General features: G+C 35.4%; 1 protein-coding gene across 4 annotated transcripts in view; it reads left to right on the forward strand.

Moving 5' to 3' along the window:
• The window catches only part of ATRNL1 (attractin like 1), a 431800-nt gene that overhangs the window by 64839 nt on the left and 350394 nt on the right, over positions 1–16567 (forward strand). For all 4 annotated transcript variants that reach the window (XM_079312937.1, XM_079312939.1, XM_079312938.1 and 1 more), the window contains exons 8-10: positions 2970–3225; positions 8892–9075; positions 13014–13168. In XM_079312937.1, the coding sequence (XP_079169063.1) occupies positions 2970–3225; positions 8892–9075; positions 13014–13168 (595 nt within the window). The remainder of the gene's footprint in view (positions 1–2969; positions 3226–8891; positions 9076–13013; positions 13169–16567) is intronic.

The following is a 16567-nucleotide window of genomic DNA, read 5'->3' on the forward strand; positions in this document are numbered from 1 at the left end:
CACTTGTGTCATTCCTACAATCCACTTCTGTTAAGGCTTTCCAAATAAATGTATGTCATCATGTGCTTAGGATGTTGGGTTTTGCCCAATATAAATAGGCATGTAACATTTTTAAATTTGAGTTCTGTATTTCTTCCACTGACTGGTCTCCTAGCTTATTTTTCTCCATGTTCAGCTAATCACCACTTACTTTTAAAGCATTTTTCACCAGCTCTAGGAGCTTCTTAATCTTAGAAATAGCCTTTAGCAAAGCTTAGTTAAATCTGGTTTTGTGGCTGATAAAGCAGTTGTCATGACCTTCTTGTCTTTTTCTCTGTGAATATTCTTGTATACAGGATCTGCTGTGTCACCTAAAAGATGACTCCTCACAGAAGTGTTCTTTTATCTGAACTTTGAATCATTTAAGCAGAACTGTGTGGAGGACACTGCTGTTGTCAGCTGTCTGAGAAATAATTTCAAAGTTCATGCAGTTCTTTGGGTCACTTTTTATTTATTTTTATTTATTAAAGTGTCTTTTCTCGGTGTCAAAAATATAAATTTTCCTTCAAATACTATTGTACAGCCCTTGCAGCTCCCTAATTAGTTCCCTCTTTATACCATAGTCAGTTATTAGCATTTGGAAATAAGTTCACAATTTTAGTGATGCTGATTTGACTTTGGAGATCCATATGATATTGTAAGGAATGAGCCATGAAGGATCCTTTCAAGAATAATATTTATTCAAGCCATTCCTTTGGATCAGTGCACATCTTTCTTCAGTTTTTGTGGGTCTTTACCAAGCTCTTTGAAATGTTTTATCTCCTTGGAAAAGAATGGGTTCAGATATATATCTCTCTAATCCTACTACAAATTCCTTCTGTGAACATCTTTTGTTCAAACACCAACAGTAGCACAGAGGATCCCTGCATAGGAAAGATTTAAATTCCAAATCGAGAAATGTTCACTTGCCTCAAATAAAAAAACAGTTGACAATTTAACAGATATTTTGAGTGTACTGTTGAAGTGCATCAGACAGTTTGGTCAGGCATTTGCTAACTAATCTCTCTGGGTAATGAGGAGTTTTTTCTTACTGTTCTGGATTCTGTTCTTTACCATCAGTCACAGATGTATGGGACACCTTTATAACCCTCTAAAGCCTTTGTTTAGCTGGACTGAAAAAACTTGTCATTCTACTGATCACCTATATTTGCCATGCCTGCCCACTCAAAAAGAGTCAAGAGCTCATCTTTCTTGATATGTAGGATAATAATAACCTGAAATATGCATATCTATGTTTACAAATCCATCAACTCCTTGTACAGTGTCTGAAATTTCTGCATGATTGATACAGCAACTTCTTTGGTTACCTTCTAGCCTCTTTTTCTGAGTATTTAATGTCAAGTCAAACTTTGCCAAATGTGCTAAATCTGCAGCTTCTTTTTTTTTTTTTTTTTTTTTTTAATTTAAACCTAGTAAGGCTGAGTTTAGGTTAAGCTCCAGAATATTACATTGAAGAATATAATTCCCAACTGTACAGCATGCAAATGGATTGCAGAGTGGGTGGGGTGGTTATGTCCTAGCAAAGACTATCAATCTCAGAACCAGAGGAAGTTTTTTTCCATCCAGTATAAACTGTCCTTGAGCAAGTCTGTGAAGCCAACAATCTGGAATTTGTTCTGTGACTTTGCATACCTTGGCTTGTAAATCCAGATGAAGCGAAATTCAGTCGGATTTGCTTTCAGTCAATATTTAAGTAAATCACTCATTACTTACCAGAGCAGATGGCTCTGCTGCTTGAGGTGTGTGGTTTGTGATGCTGGAATATCTATTTTGCATTCCTTAAAAAGAACTCAAAGTACTCCCCTACGGGACTTGATTTTAGTAAATGTGCTCGAGAGGAGCCAGCCACATCCATCAAAAGCAGCATCACCAGCAGGCTGAGGGAGATGGTTCTGCCCCTCTGCTCTGCTCTCATGGAGCCTTGTGTCCAGCTCTGGAACACTCAGCATAGGAAGCACTGTTGGAGCAAGTCCTGAGGAGGGGCCACTGAGGTGACCAGATGTCTGACCTCTCCAGGGGACAGGCTGGAAGAGTTGGGGTTGCTCAGCCTGGAGAAGAGAAGGCTCTGGTGACATCTTATAGCACCTTCTGTGCCTAAAGGGGCTACAAGAGTGCTGGAGGGTGATGTTTTACCAGGGCATGGATGGTAGGACAAGGGGAGATGGCCTCAAACTGTGTGAGGGCAGGTTTGGTTTAGGTACTGGTAAGAAGTTCTTCAGTGTGAGGGTGGTGGGGCTCTGGCACAGGTTGCTCAGAGAAACTGTGGCTGCCCCATCCCTGGAAGGGTCCAAGGTGAGGTTGGACAACCTGGGATAGTGGAAGATTGCTTGGAGCAATGTGGGATAGTGGAAGGTGTCTCTCCCTCATGGTGGTGGGGGTGGAAGATGATGATCTTTAAGGCACCTTCCAACTCTTTTCTTTGGGTTCTGGTGATTGGATTTTCTCAGAAGTTAAATTAGTGTGCTAGTAGGAGAGAATGTTTTCTCTTCTGCATGTGCTAAATGAAATCCCCATAGACTGAGTGTGTGGAAAATCACATTTTAATTCTGTGAACTGTTCTTTAAGAAAACAATATAATACCCTTTCTGTTTAGCTTTTTTTAAAATAGAATGCTGCAGTATGGATTAGAAGAGCCATGTAATTTAAGGTTTTCTGGTAGAAATAATCTCTTTGAGATTCATTTTGGTGTCATTTTCATGCCTGGGTTTATTTTTCAGAGAAATAGACTCCTTATCATTGTTGGTTTAGTTTAAGTATCATTGTCTGGGATTAGTGTCTGATATTGAGTGGTTAATGTAAGATTAAATGTGAAGATTTAAGTCAGATTGCTCAGTTATGAAATATTGCTCAGCAGAGGAGTTTGCAGTTCAGATGTTATCTTTCTGTAATCCATTATTTACTTTCTCCTCTCTCCCTTCCCATTTTTACAGGAAGACATCTACATGTATGGAGGCAAAATTGAAACGAGTTATGGAAATGTCACTGATGAGCTGTGGGTTTTCAACATACCCAGCCAGACATGGAGTACCAGAATTCCTGCAGTCCTTGTCCATGGACAGCAATATGCTGTGGAAGGTCATTCAGCACACATAGTAGAGCTGGACAGCAGAGATGTGGTTATGATTGTAATTTTTGGATATTCTTCCATATATGGTTACACAAGCATTGTGCAAGAATACTATATCAGTAAGTCACTTTCAAATCATTTTGATCACATACTGATAGAAAAAGTGATTTCTTTCTAAAGTGAAAAAAAAAAGATTTTTCTTTTTTCAGGATGAAAAATGTGTATTTTCCAAAATAATAAAGCCTCATCTTTTTTCCTTCAACTTATGTACATAAGATTTCTTGTCAAGTAATAGCATTTCATCTGTGTTTGGAGCACCATGACTCTTTCCATTTTTGTACGTGGTTGTGGTACCCTAAGAGGATAAAAATTGAAATTCCTCACTGTGGTAATTGTGATGAAATACAGTTTTTTAACACAGACTTCCTGTTTTTACCACACAGCAGCAGAGCAAAACCAACAAAAAATTAGTTATTTTAAAGGTTCTTTAAGGCTGGTGTATTATTTTTATTCTGTTGTATTGTTTTTAAATGTAATAACTTATTTCATCATTATATATGGGGTTCTCTCTTAAAGATATACATGTTGGTGTTAGAGGTAATAATTACAAATGGACTCTAATTTTCTGTAAATATGTGTGTCTAGGTTTCCCCTTGTGAACTGCATAATACAAAATTTCAAAGTAATACTGCATGCTAAAGGATAATAAGTGGTTTTAATTGTTCCATTTCACTTCTTTTTTTTTTTGTGTATGCATATTTATATAAACACTGTTTAAGGAGATTTATAGATTGGAGAAATCCCTTCAAAACTCAGATGGTTCTTGGGCTCTCTGGCTTTATCTCTGATGGAAGTGTCAAAATTATATGACAGTGTTGGAAAAGGATAAAAGTGAATGACAGTAATAGGAAGAGCACCAAAATGTGCTTTATTCACACTGAAAAATTCCAATTTAACTACATAAAAGCTACTATAAAATTCTGGTCTTAGAATTATGTTTCACAACAGTTTTCTAAGATTTATTAAGCATTAAAGGTCTTTTTTTAAAAAAAACACTTACTTTCAGAAAGTTTTTTTTGACCTATCAGAGATGTGTTTTTTTTCTCTGAAGGAAACAATGTTCTAGCTTTCTGCATACTCATTCACTGTAATGTCTGTTGGAAAAATTTAAATGAGCTGCTAATTTAATATGGAGTAGAAGTACCAGTTTTAGTCTCACCTATTATTGTTGTTAGTTTAATTAGGAAGAAGGGAACATGATTTGCAGTGTAAAATTTTCTGCCTGGCTGATTTTATTGATGGCCTTATGGTTGAAATGGACAGCTTGTTCCTGTTTTAATTTTTTTTTTTTTTAATGTTACAGCTACATTTGTGGAGGATTAATAAAACAGTGTAGTTAAGTTAAAGAAAAACACCTCAAACCTTCCCTAGCATAGTGATAAGCTTAGAGTAAGAGAAAGCAGCTCTCTGTCAGTTATTTGTCAATTATTCTCAAGTTTTAATGTCTCCTTTTTGAGAGTATATTTTTGTCATGTTCTGGTGAGAAATTTAATTTATTAGAGAAAATGTGCTCCACTTGCTTCAGGTACAAGGGAAACTTGTAACAGTTGAGAGTATTACTGTGGAAACCCATTGACATCTGATGAAGAATTGATTATTGGGGCTCACAGCTTTGCAGAACATGGTGAACCTGAACCATTGCTGCCACAGAGAATTGTCATGTTTCATTTCACCTCATTGCATCTCCCTCCTTTCCCTCCCCTCTAAGTTCAATGAATTCTGTGGAAAATTTTCCTGAATTGTGTTGGCCATGGCATTTATCTACAGTTTTACAGCTTTAGGAACACATTTTTAACCATAAAATTCCAGCTGGTGGTATGAATTAAGAATGACTATTTTTTGGGAGCACTTTAGAAGTTCAGGATCCAAACTTAAAAGAATAGGAAGTGAGAAGTATTCCTGTAAACTCACCTGAATAGGAAAGAAAATTTCATAAAAATAAGGGCTTCTGATATAGAAAGAAAATAAGAACCTAGTTTTTCTTTCTCTGCTTGCTTTAAAAGCACATTACTTTAATATTTCAAATTGTACTGCATTATTGTTTCTACATGTTATTAGCAATGGCTTTTAGTCCTAATGAAGGCTATTTTTCAAGCATTTACACATACCTACTGAAAGAAAGAGACATAGAGGCAGCTCATCCTTTGGTTCATATGTTTTGAGACCTCTGGGATCCAGTTCTTTGATGAACTTGGTACATGGAATTCTGGTGCTAAAGCCTTCTTTAGTTGCTGTGACCATGATTTCCAAGGGGTCTGGCTTAAGAAACACCTGAAGAAGTTTTAAATCATTGTGGAAATTGCTAGTTTTTCATGTAGGTATGTAATTCTTGTTAATAAAACATGCCAATCAAAGGTGTACCCCATCTCAAAATGTCTCTGGCATTGTCAGATTAGGGGAGAAAATAATTTCTATCAGAGTAAATTGGACGGGGTTTGCAGGCAGATTTTAACCATGCAAAGGCACATGAATTCACTTCTTCTCCAAAGGTGTGGTGGTTGCTGCAGGAAGAAAGAGCTTCCTGTTGTCCTTTCTTGCTGCAGCCAGACTTATGACTTCTGAGGAACCAGTAAATCCTGATATGGGAATTATGTGAATGATTTTACTAACTTGAACCATAAAGCTTTCCTGGGCTACTCCCCAGGGAAATTTATTTCCCTTTAGGTTAGCAGTACCTCATAAACCTTCTAAGAATCTCAGTGTGAGTCTCAAGGTGAATGTAATAATTGTGTTTTGTTTTAGCTGAGGTTTATAAAGGCTCCTTACATATTAAGAAACTTCTGAAGAATTCTTCTGTGATTTGATTTTATTTCTTTTACAGGACAGAGATTTCTTTGGATTAACATAATATCACTATATTTTAGAGTGATTTTTTTTAATAGCTTTAGAAGTAGGTTATAGATTGCTTTTGATTAAAAGTAATTCTTCAAAATAATGTAAAAAGAAATGGCCCCATGATGTGACATGCCTCCTCTTTTTTGTTCAAGTTAGCATAAGCTTCCTGGTTGTAAAGTTTTCAAGAATGTCACTATGATAAAATGAAAGTGGCACACCAAGGTGCTTCTTGTACATTTTGTTCTTTTTACCTGATCTGTCTGAAAGCTGTATTATGATAAGGACAGATCAGACCAGTGACTTTTTATTTTTACACTGTGCATTAGACTTGAAATTTAAATCTGAAAAAAAAACCCCTCTTATTTCCTTATTTCTGGCTTCTCTGAAGCTCTTTCTGCATTTGACTTTTTGAGCTGTTGAGAATGCAGTTTCACATGACTAATTTGATCTATCAAGTACTTCTTATAAATATATATTTTTATATTCTCATGCTATAATGATAGAAAGAGGGTGATCTGAGTATGAGAAGGATTATGTAAACACCTTCAATAAAAATTGAATTTTTGTTTACAAATAGGTAGGTGAAGATTCAATTAGCTGCTTCACAAAGATCATATGTGTAGTAATGTATTTAAATATAGACAGGATTGTATTTTTGTCTGAATCATGTAATATTCAACATGCTGAAGCATGAATTATATCAAAACTGTATGTACACATTTCAATATTTGAACACATATTCATATTCAGTATTCAGCTAAATTTTAGAATGGGAAGTAGAAGGAGCAGCTGTCATCGTGCTTTTAGATTTTATTTCAGAAGGATGTTGCTGGACCTACTTGAATTTAAGTAGTTATTCATAGCACTTTTTAATTTTTTTTTTTTATTTCAAGAAGGAAGAGGTTTTCATATTTCTGCCCAAGTCATGTGAAGTATTGTGATAGTGTTCTAAATGCTACACAGAACCATAGACCCATTTGGGTTGGAAGAGACTCAGGATCATCCAATATGACCATTGCTACATAAACCATAATGCTCCATACATGAACCAGCCAGAAAGAAATGCAAAATATTTTATTATGCATATTATCAACAGCATTGTGCCAATTTATGTGGAGAAGTAGTTCTTTCTGCCTGAAAAATGCATATGACAATCTCTAGGGCTGATCATTAAATACATAAATGAAGATACTTTTGGTAATAGAAAAGTGTATCTGCAGTCTCACCAGCCCTCTTACAGAAATTTTATCAAGTAAATCTTGTAGTTATCAAAGTAATATGTTTGCAATGTAAAGTGTTATCAGTACAAATTTGATATTTGTGTTTAAATTGCACTTCTTCATAGCTTGATAATATCCAACATGAGGATTGAAATAAAATACTGCTTACATTACACTGCACATAAATAATGTAAACATTCTGTGTTTGCTATAAATAGTGTATTACACAAATACCAGAATTCATACACACAAAAATAACCACAATTCTTCCACAGAACCTATACTCTATAACTAGCCATAAGCACTTGTTACTGAAAAAAATGTAACTTATAGAGGCAGTGCCTGGAAACTCTTTAAGAAAAATATGATAGCAAAAGTAATAACTGAAAATCATGAGCCTCTTCATAAGAATGTGGAGGAAAGAGTTAATCTAAGGTACCTACATAATATCAGATAAAAATTGGAATAGGATTTAACCTAACTGTCAGAGGAAGCAAGGTGCATGGTGTTGTGTGCTATAACTTTATAATGGCAGCCAGTTGAGGTTAAGAATTGAAGACTGCTCCATGTTGAATGCCCTTGTCCAGACTCTCTGTCCTTCTGACAGTCCTCAACAGGCTGGAAGTGAATTGCTTCTTCTTATCTGTAGCACTCCCAGTCATCACAGGCTCTTCTGTATAGGCTGCCTTGTGCAGGAAATGCCTCCTGGCTTGCTCCTTTTGTGGCTTACATCATCATCTGGAAAGATGGAGATGGGAAACAAGACATTTTGGGGCTACAGGCAGCAAGAGCTCACTTAAGTGTGTCTTTTTTTTTTTTTTTTTTTCCTAAGGTAAAATATTTTCCAGTTGCATTCTCTTCTTCAGTCATAACAGCTATTTTGGCTGGTTTTATTTGGTGTCTCTTTGCAGTTATTAATCATGTGATGCAAAATGTGGATTTAAATGCCAATTTAATGGGCTGCTATCAAATTATTCTTTTGTGAGCGTTCTGCAACTGAATGGGTATATTTGCAGTTAAACAGCTAAGAAACAGTGGTTGGAAGTAGATTTTAGCTCAATAATTTTGCAGTTACTCCCAAAGTGTCTGCCTGTATCCATGCACACTTGGAGCTACCTTATGTTGTGTGCTTCTCATGACTCACTGCAGCTCAGTCTCTGCCAGGCTCCTCCAGATTCCCCATGACTGAGCACAGGTGTTCCTAATGAATCTGAAGGAGCTGGAGCACTGAATTCTCATCAGTGATCTCTGGTGAAAATTAATCATAACTCCTAATTTCATATTTTCAAAAAGCTTGGGGTTTTTTTTGGTTGGTTTTTTTTTGGGTTTTTTTTTTTTTTGTTGTTGTTGTTGTTGTCATTGTTTTTTGTTTTGTTGGGGTTTTTTTTGTTTATTTAATGTGAGTGCTGAAATTCTGTGGGGGAAGATGAGATACTGCCTGGCAGCTGTAACAATAATGTGGTGGTTTGATTAACAATAGCAGATAATAGTCTGACATTATCTAATTGCAGGTATTTGGATATATTGGTATAAAACTACTTCTTAAATCTCAATAGTTATTGCTGCATTTAGAATTACATTGGAAATTATTTTATATACTCAAAACTCCTAGTACTATGATTTAGCAGTAATAAACCTTTAAATTATGTTTTTTCTAATGTTTTTTCAAGGGTCTAACTCTTGGCTTGTACCAGAAACAAAAGGAGCAATTGTTCAAGGTGGATATGGCCATACCAGTGTGTATGATGAACTGACAAAATCTATTTATGTCCATGGTGGATACAAAGCATTGCCTGGCAATAAATATGGATTGGTGGATGATCTTTACAGATATGAAGTTAACACTCGGACATGGTAAGTTGGATTTATAATGTAGGAAACCAACTTAGAGCTACTGAAGAAAATAGAAGTGTAGAATGAGGTTCTGGCAAAGTCATGCTTTATATCCTTTATATCCTTGGCACATTTCAGAACAAGATGTTCTGTGCAACAAAATGGAAGAATTGTGGTGAGGGACTAGAGTCAATGGATTGGTGGAGCTATTCATTGAAAAGATGGCAGGGAGGAAGCTTTGTGCATGTTCTACAAATTAGGAAAAGGTTCTTCTTTCCAGACACAACCACCGTGCAGAAATATCATATGTGAATTGTGTGTCCTTGTGGTGTGAATATACTGCAGGTGTACATTACAGTGGTTGCTATTTAAAGAAATAGAAAACTGTAAGAACTATGGAAGGTTATTTTTCACAAAACTATCAGAAATAAGAGAGAATCCTTAGTTATGAATGGAATTCTTAGTTATGAATGCTCTTGGTGTTTCTATTTCTATTCTATTTCTATTTCTATCAGTTCGTTGTTCCTCAAGTTTATTGTAACTTATGAAGGGTACTTGTTATGTACAGAAGGTGACCTTGAATGTTTTTGCTTCCTTTAGAGATGATTTGAGATCAAGAACAATATCTTTGAACATTTTACTCTTGCAATTTATTATTTGTTCAGAGTACTAATGGCTTCACTTTAAACACCCAAAACTTGCTCTCAGAATTTAGAAACATGGGTTTGATTTCACTGAGGTTCTTAATACCATGAATTCATGGCATTTTGAAACATTAATACTAGAACTTTTTTTGCATTTTAATGTATTTATAAATTCCTGGAATTTTAGTGCTTTCTTATTCTATTTTTAGAACAAAGTGATATTTTTTACTTTGATGGTCTGTTCAACAATAAAATAATAATAATTGCTGAAATATTTTTATGCATTATTCACGAAAAAAACAGTAAAGAATACTATGGTTGACTCTATACTGGTGTAGCATTCTCTGCAGTAAAGAACTAAAGTCTTTGTGAGATTTACACTGGGACTGAATTTTTCTATGGGACGGAAAATGGGCTCAGAGGATGGAGTAATGACATGTAGTAATAAATCTTTACTGAATCTTTAGTGTATCTGTGACACCTTATGATTAACATTCAAGCCACTTGGTGAGGTCTGAGGCTGAATGTGGCACTGGATAGGTGTGGCATGAGGAGGAGTTGGAATTTTGATGCCTCTCTCATGCCCATGTCCATGCCATTTTCTGGTCCTCACTGTTTGGCACTTATTCTATTTCTCTGGCTGATCTGGCAGAGGTTCATAGGCATCAGTAAGTTGAGATATACAAATCTGATTGCCTGTTCAACTCAGTTGCACGCAGGTTTTCATTTCTTAATTCAACAAGCTTTATGTTTCTTGGAATGTGAGGGGGCAATATTTTGATTCCCTGTGTGAACTGTGTTCCTAATACACAATGGGGAATTCATGTTGGCAATACCTGCATTGCTTTGCATTCCTGCCCTGCTGCTGCAGCTGGGGCACAACGTGGAGCTGGGCTTGGGTAATGGCCTGAAGCAGTGGCAGCACCTGCTGGCTCCTGGGTATTTCTGTTACCATTACAGAGTTGTGCAGCACTTGGCACTGGCACAGTTAACATGGCTAATGTTTGCAGATACACGAATATGTGCATAAATAATGGATTCAGGGGAAGCGTGCTGAGACACTCACAGAATTTGCATGGGGTTGATATGTGTTGGAGAGTTCTCTAGATTGCCCTCATTAGTGATGCTAATGAATAGTGAAAATCATGTCCAAATTAGCAAACTTCCAGTTCTGCTGAATCTTGAGGAAAAGTTGCTGTTGCTCGGAGGGATGAAACTCAGCACACAATATGTAAATATTATAAGGAAAAAACTCCTACACTATGATAGGGAGCAGGAGTGGGGCAACACAGTTGGGTCACAAGTAGAAAACTGAATAGCCCCAAAAAGAAAACCTGTGGAGATTTTTTGTATCCACTGTGTAGATGACAGTCCTTAGTTTTCCCCAGAACAGTGTATGTCTCTTCAGGCCTTTAGTGATCATCACAACTATTTGTAGACAGCTGCAAGGCAGGATCATCAAGGCAGAGCCTTGTGTATAGCAGTTAGTGCAAATTAGGCAATAGGGGGTAGAAAACTGGAGAAGCAAAAGACAGAAAGGTATCTATAGTCCAAATGGGCAAAGATAACATGTTCTTAGGATGTTATAATTCTTTCAGGTCATAGCAGCAGAATTCCTCCGTTGCCAGTTGAAAATAACTTCTAATGATGTCTTGTTCTACTTCCATGTAGTTTTGATTTTCTGTGTTGATCCCACATACCACATTTATCTGGGAGTACCATAAGTATTCTGTATCAAGCCAATTTGTGGTTAGAAAAACACACTTATGTGGTGCTCTGTTTTCAAAGTATGTTAATCAGAAATACACAAGAGAAAAGTAAGTTGCTTAATAGGCCAAAAAAAAAGGGGGTCAAAAGCGTGTGGGTATGTAAGTGGATTGGAGGAATTGTCACATTTTTAAGCAATAAAAAAGCTCATTTATTTTCATTTAGTCTTTGATATTTCTTTTGATGTTACTTTCTAGGGCTAGGGGGGAATTTATTTCAATAATTATATGAGAATTCAGGTTTGATACCTTCCTTTCAACTTGTTTAAATATGCAATCTTTTATAACTTAAAATATTTCAAGTTTGTTGATTGATTTATGCTATTATGTAAGAAAAATGAGATTTACTTTAAACTATCTCCCTCAAACATGATGATGATGTAAAAATACTCAACAAATATAGGAGTGATTCAAGAGAGACAGTATTATTCAATCATAAGGAAATATTGTTGAGTCATTTTGTAACAGGAAACAAATGACTAACAGTTTAATTGTAGACTTGAGCAGTGTGCAGTAACATAAATGAAAATGAGACTCTAAACTTGTAAACTTAGATTGCTGAGACAATGAAAGGTTATTAGGAAAAAGTAAAAGGTATTTTGTACTGGTGATCTAATCAGCTCTTCACAAACATGTCTACAGCTGGTCTGCTTAACTAATTCATCTGGCAAAACCCACAAATGGTTACTCTCTTCCTTGGTAAGATTTATTTGCTGAGATTGAATCAAGTTTGTATTCTGTTCTTTCTACTGGCCTCACATCTGCCACTTTCAAACTGTGGCATTGATAGCTCTTGGCTACTGCTGGGGCTGTGCCATTGGCACAAAGCACAAAGCAGACCACACACACAGAGGCTAAAGTGAATAAAGAGGGAGATCAAAGCCTCCATGTGCCTGGGCAGTTTTGTTTTTAGCACTGAAGTTTACTATGTTTGAGTTTACCAGTCTGAATAAGTTTATGAAGCAGTGCAAGTGTTTTTATCATACCTAGAATGCTTTCTATCATTTATTTTCCAGGTCTGAGTGTTCAATTAATTAGGAAAAAAAAAAAATGTTTTTCCTTTTGCAATATTTAGAATGGTTTAAAGATTATTTTAGCCTTCTAAATAATTTTTTATTACATTTATTGAGCAAAAAATGAACATGGCTAAGGATATGTATGAATAGGAATTAATACTATGAATCATGAATCCTCATAGTATTAATACTATGAATGAATGCTATTAATACTATTTCATTCAGTTTTGAGTAAAATTTACCATATCAGTAATCTGTTTTGAAGAATGTAAATGTGTTAAAATTAATTTCAGCTACATTGTGTGGCAAACTGTTGTATTTTAACAAAAAGTGTGATATTTTAAATAAATGCATATTTTTTGTATCATGAGAAAATGGATAATCCCAGAAACATCTGATTAAATGTCATTGTGTTTGCTGAGTAATAGCTATAGTTTACTATTTTTCTTGTTTTGGTTGCTTTCATGTACAAATTTTCTTGATGCCCTCATGCAGTTTTTCATGTATTAGTATGTATTTGTTATGTTTTGTAGGACTATTTTGAAAGAGAGTGGCTTTGCAAGATACCTTCATTCAGCTGTCCTAATCAATGGAGCTATGCTCATTTTTGGTGGAAACACTCATAATGATACTTCCCTGAGCAATGGTGCAAAATGTTTTTCTGCTGACTTTCTTGCATATGATATAGGTATGTATTGTATTGGTTTTTTTTCCTCATTTTAGTTTTAAATACAATTTTGCTTTCTGAAGTCCAGCTAATGTGATTCTTTAAAATTTTGATCCCAAATACCTTTAAGTTATTAATAAATTTTACAGATTTTTTTTCCATTTTGTCTGAAGATTTTGGTTTGTGGGGCAAGGCATAGCAGCATCTATGCCATTCTCAAGGCCCTGGATATTTTTAGTATTTTGGCAACACTATTTTAAGGAAGACAAACTCAAAAAAGGCTTTACATGTCAAGTGGTATTAAGGCTGAGTGAAGCATGAGGAGCCTTTAGGAGATGGTAAAAGGATGTGATAGATTTAATTTCACAGAAGTGTGGCTGAGAGCAGAAAAGATTGTTGTTTGTAAATATATGATAAGAATACAGTTTGGAGGAAAATTGATAAGACAAGACTAGGTGGGTGTCAGCTTTCATTCTGGTGAGTGGTTCCAACCCTTTGAGCTGTACACTTTTGGAAAAGCCTCCCTATAGGATTGCAGGGTCTATAAATAGAAGAGAATTGAATGAGTCCATAATCTTTTTCCTATCTTGTGCCCCTGCTGTTCTTACCATAAATATCTTTTCCCTTGCCTGATGTTGATGTTCATATTTTATGCATGGGCTTTAAATATAATCATACAGCTAACACTGGGGCCAAAAAGCACAGTCACTTGTCCTGGGAGCCAAAAAATGGGAGATGTCTCAGAGAAGCCTGGAAAATGGACTCATGCATGCTCCTGGTGAGAACAGACTCTGGATATTGCCTGGATCTACTTTTGGCAAGTGTTTATCAGCTGCCTGCAGTGTAGAAGAGGCTGAGACATGATCCTTGTTTTAGGACTCGTTAATGGCTTTTTATGGCATTCACTGTAGATATCAATGCAATGTCTGTGCTTTGGGAAAGATAAAATAATGACTAATTTCAGTACATAGGACATGTATGTGTTATTTCCTGCCAGTTTTAATGGGTGTGCAAATAATACCTTAGCAAAACAGTTGCATTTTTTCCTATCCCTGTATTGTATATTCCATAGCTTCTCATAGGCATCTGATGGTGTGAGCTATTGATTTTGTTCTCACTTCAGTTTACATGTGGATTTGATGTTTAATGAAACAGAGTTCCTTCCTCATTTTGGAGCATAATATTATTTATTGGTCTACATTTATTTGTAGAATATGCACTTACTGATTCATAGTGTGAGTCATAAGATCAGAATTAATGTAACTTTCTGACTTTCATGCACCAGTAGTTTTTTTTATCATCATTCATAAAAATATTTTATACCTTTTTTTTTTTTTTTTTAAAGTAGAACAATATTTTGGCTTGCCTGGTTAGTTGTAATATTTAATTTTGTATTTGTATTCTCTTGCAAGTCATATACTTTATATGTTATGAAACTGATGAAGTACAAAAGAAGTGTATGTAGTAATTACTCTTTGGATATAGCAATTCATTTTAAGAAATGGAATTTATGAAGATTGATTTGAGTCAGACTTATTCTTCTGTAATATTCATTTCACCAACTTAAAAACGAATCTCACAGCTCACATTTGATAAGAACATATTTTTCAGAAAACTTGACATATTTTATGAAGAATTAAATAATTACTCAATAGGTATATTTCAGAATCTTATTTACTTTGTACCATGAGTTTTTGAACAATGCTTGGAAGAAAAAATATATGATGCTATCAGCATCACTTTTCCTAGATACCTTGCAAGTGATGGAGTATTATGCCTTGTGTTGTAAAAAATGGGTGCTGTCTGGAAACCAGCTGAATCCTGGAGATAGAGCCTATGCTATTTATGTTCAAGTTGGACTAGAGAATACTTTTGATTATCTCTCTTATTATATGTGACATAGTCCTCTGAATAGATTGCTTTAGCTTTTATTACCCATGAAAACACTGTTTTTCATATTAATGTGGAATAACTGTTCATGTGGCTTCATCTCAGTCAAGCTTGGCTTTCTGAAAGGTTGGTTTCTAAAGCACTTTGGTAATCCACACTCCTCTAGCCCAGGCACAGAGATAAGAATCTCCAGAGAGCAATTCATTTTACCAAGCTTAGGACAGTTACCTTTTCCCTGCTTTTCTGAAAATCTGAACCAGTCATTGCTCTCTAAGTTCTGAGCTTAGTCTATAACAAATTTTAGACATTTAAATGTGTTATGAGCCAAGAGCTCCGTTCAGTAATTTGAAATACCTTCTGCATATTTGTTAAAGGTAAAGACACAGGGATGGGGAGACATTATAAAAACTGGTATGGTGCCATAATTTTCATAATTTAATATTGCTTGATGTATTTACTTATATAGCAGTAAATATATGATGAGAAGACTGCTGTTGCATTACTAAAAATAGAGCTTTAGAAATCTGGCCTTGGTATACTTCCATTCTGCTTTGATATTTTACCACCAGCTTGTCCCTGGGTTGCTTTGGAAGCCCCTTAAAGATCCACACAGGGTCACTTTTGTAGAGGTCAGGTGTTTTCCAACTGTGTTGTTAGTGCTTCATTAATCTGAAAGAGGAACCTTGGCAATGGGGATAGTAGGGAATGCTGTGGTTGACCTGCAGTTTTCTAAATGATGTTGGTTATGGCTTTTCTTTACAAGGGCCCCATATGCTTAAAACTTAAATTTCTGTTCCAATCAGGTCTTAGAAAAGTAATTTAGATTATATTTTATGAGTATTCACATGCAAAATTTGCAGATAAAAATAGATTAATTAGACGTACCCAATCAGAGTTTAAAACAGATTCTAACTACTGAAACCATTATAAAAATACAATTAAAAGCTTTTTTTAAAGAGTAAGGATATTTATTTTAGTTTTGGGTCAAATGGTGCAGTTAGAAAATGTATCTCTGCATGCCTAAGTTCCTTAAGTTTGAGTTTAAGAAGTGCTCAGTCTTTGTGCTTTTGTTCCCCATTTGGAGCAATGTGGCTGAGGTGTCTGGATACCCTTGATGTGTACAGAGAATTATTGACAGGGAATCCATGAAAGCCAAAACCCGAAATCCTGGGAACATGGCAGCTGTTTCTGTGCTTTCTCCTGGTGGTGGTTGGAGTTCTGCATTGTTTGGATCTGTGGGAGAAGTGCAATAACCCATATGTTTACACTGATAATATACTCCACAATATTTCTTTTGTTACTGTCTGGATTTCAGTTTATTATTATGGATTAAATTGTATGCAAATTTAATTGCTTATGAAAGACAATATTGCATGTGAAGTATTAATTTTCTTCTAGGGTATTCAAACAAAGCTTAAAAACATTCTCCTTTTTTGGAAAAAAATTCAAAATTATCTCATGAGATTGACTTTAGCTCCACTTGTAATCAAACATAATGCTTGTATTTTGTAATAAAATGAATTGTTTATT

This window comes from Erithacus rubecula (assembly GCF_903797595.1).
Source record: "Erithacus rubecula genome assembly, chromosome: 9".
In the NCBI taxonomy this organism is placed as follows: Eukaryota; Metazoa; Chordata; class Aves; order Passeriformes; family Muscicapidae; genus Erithacus; species Erithacus rubecula.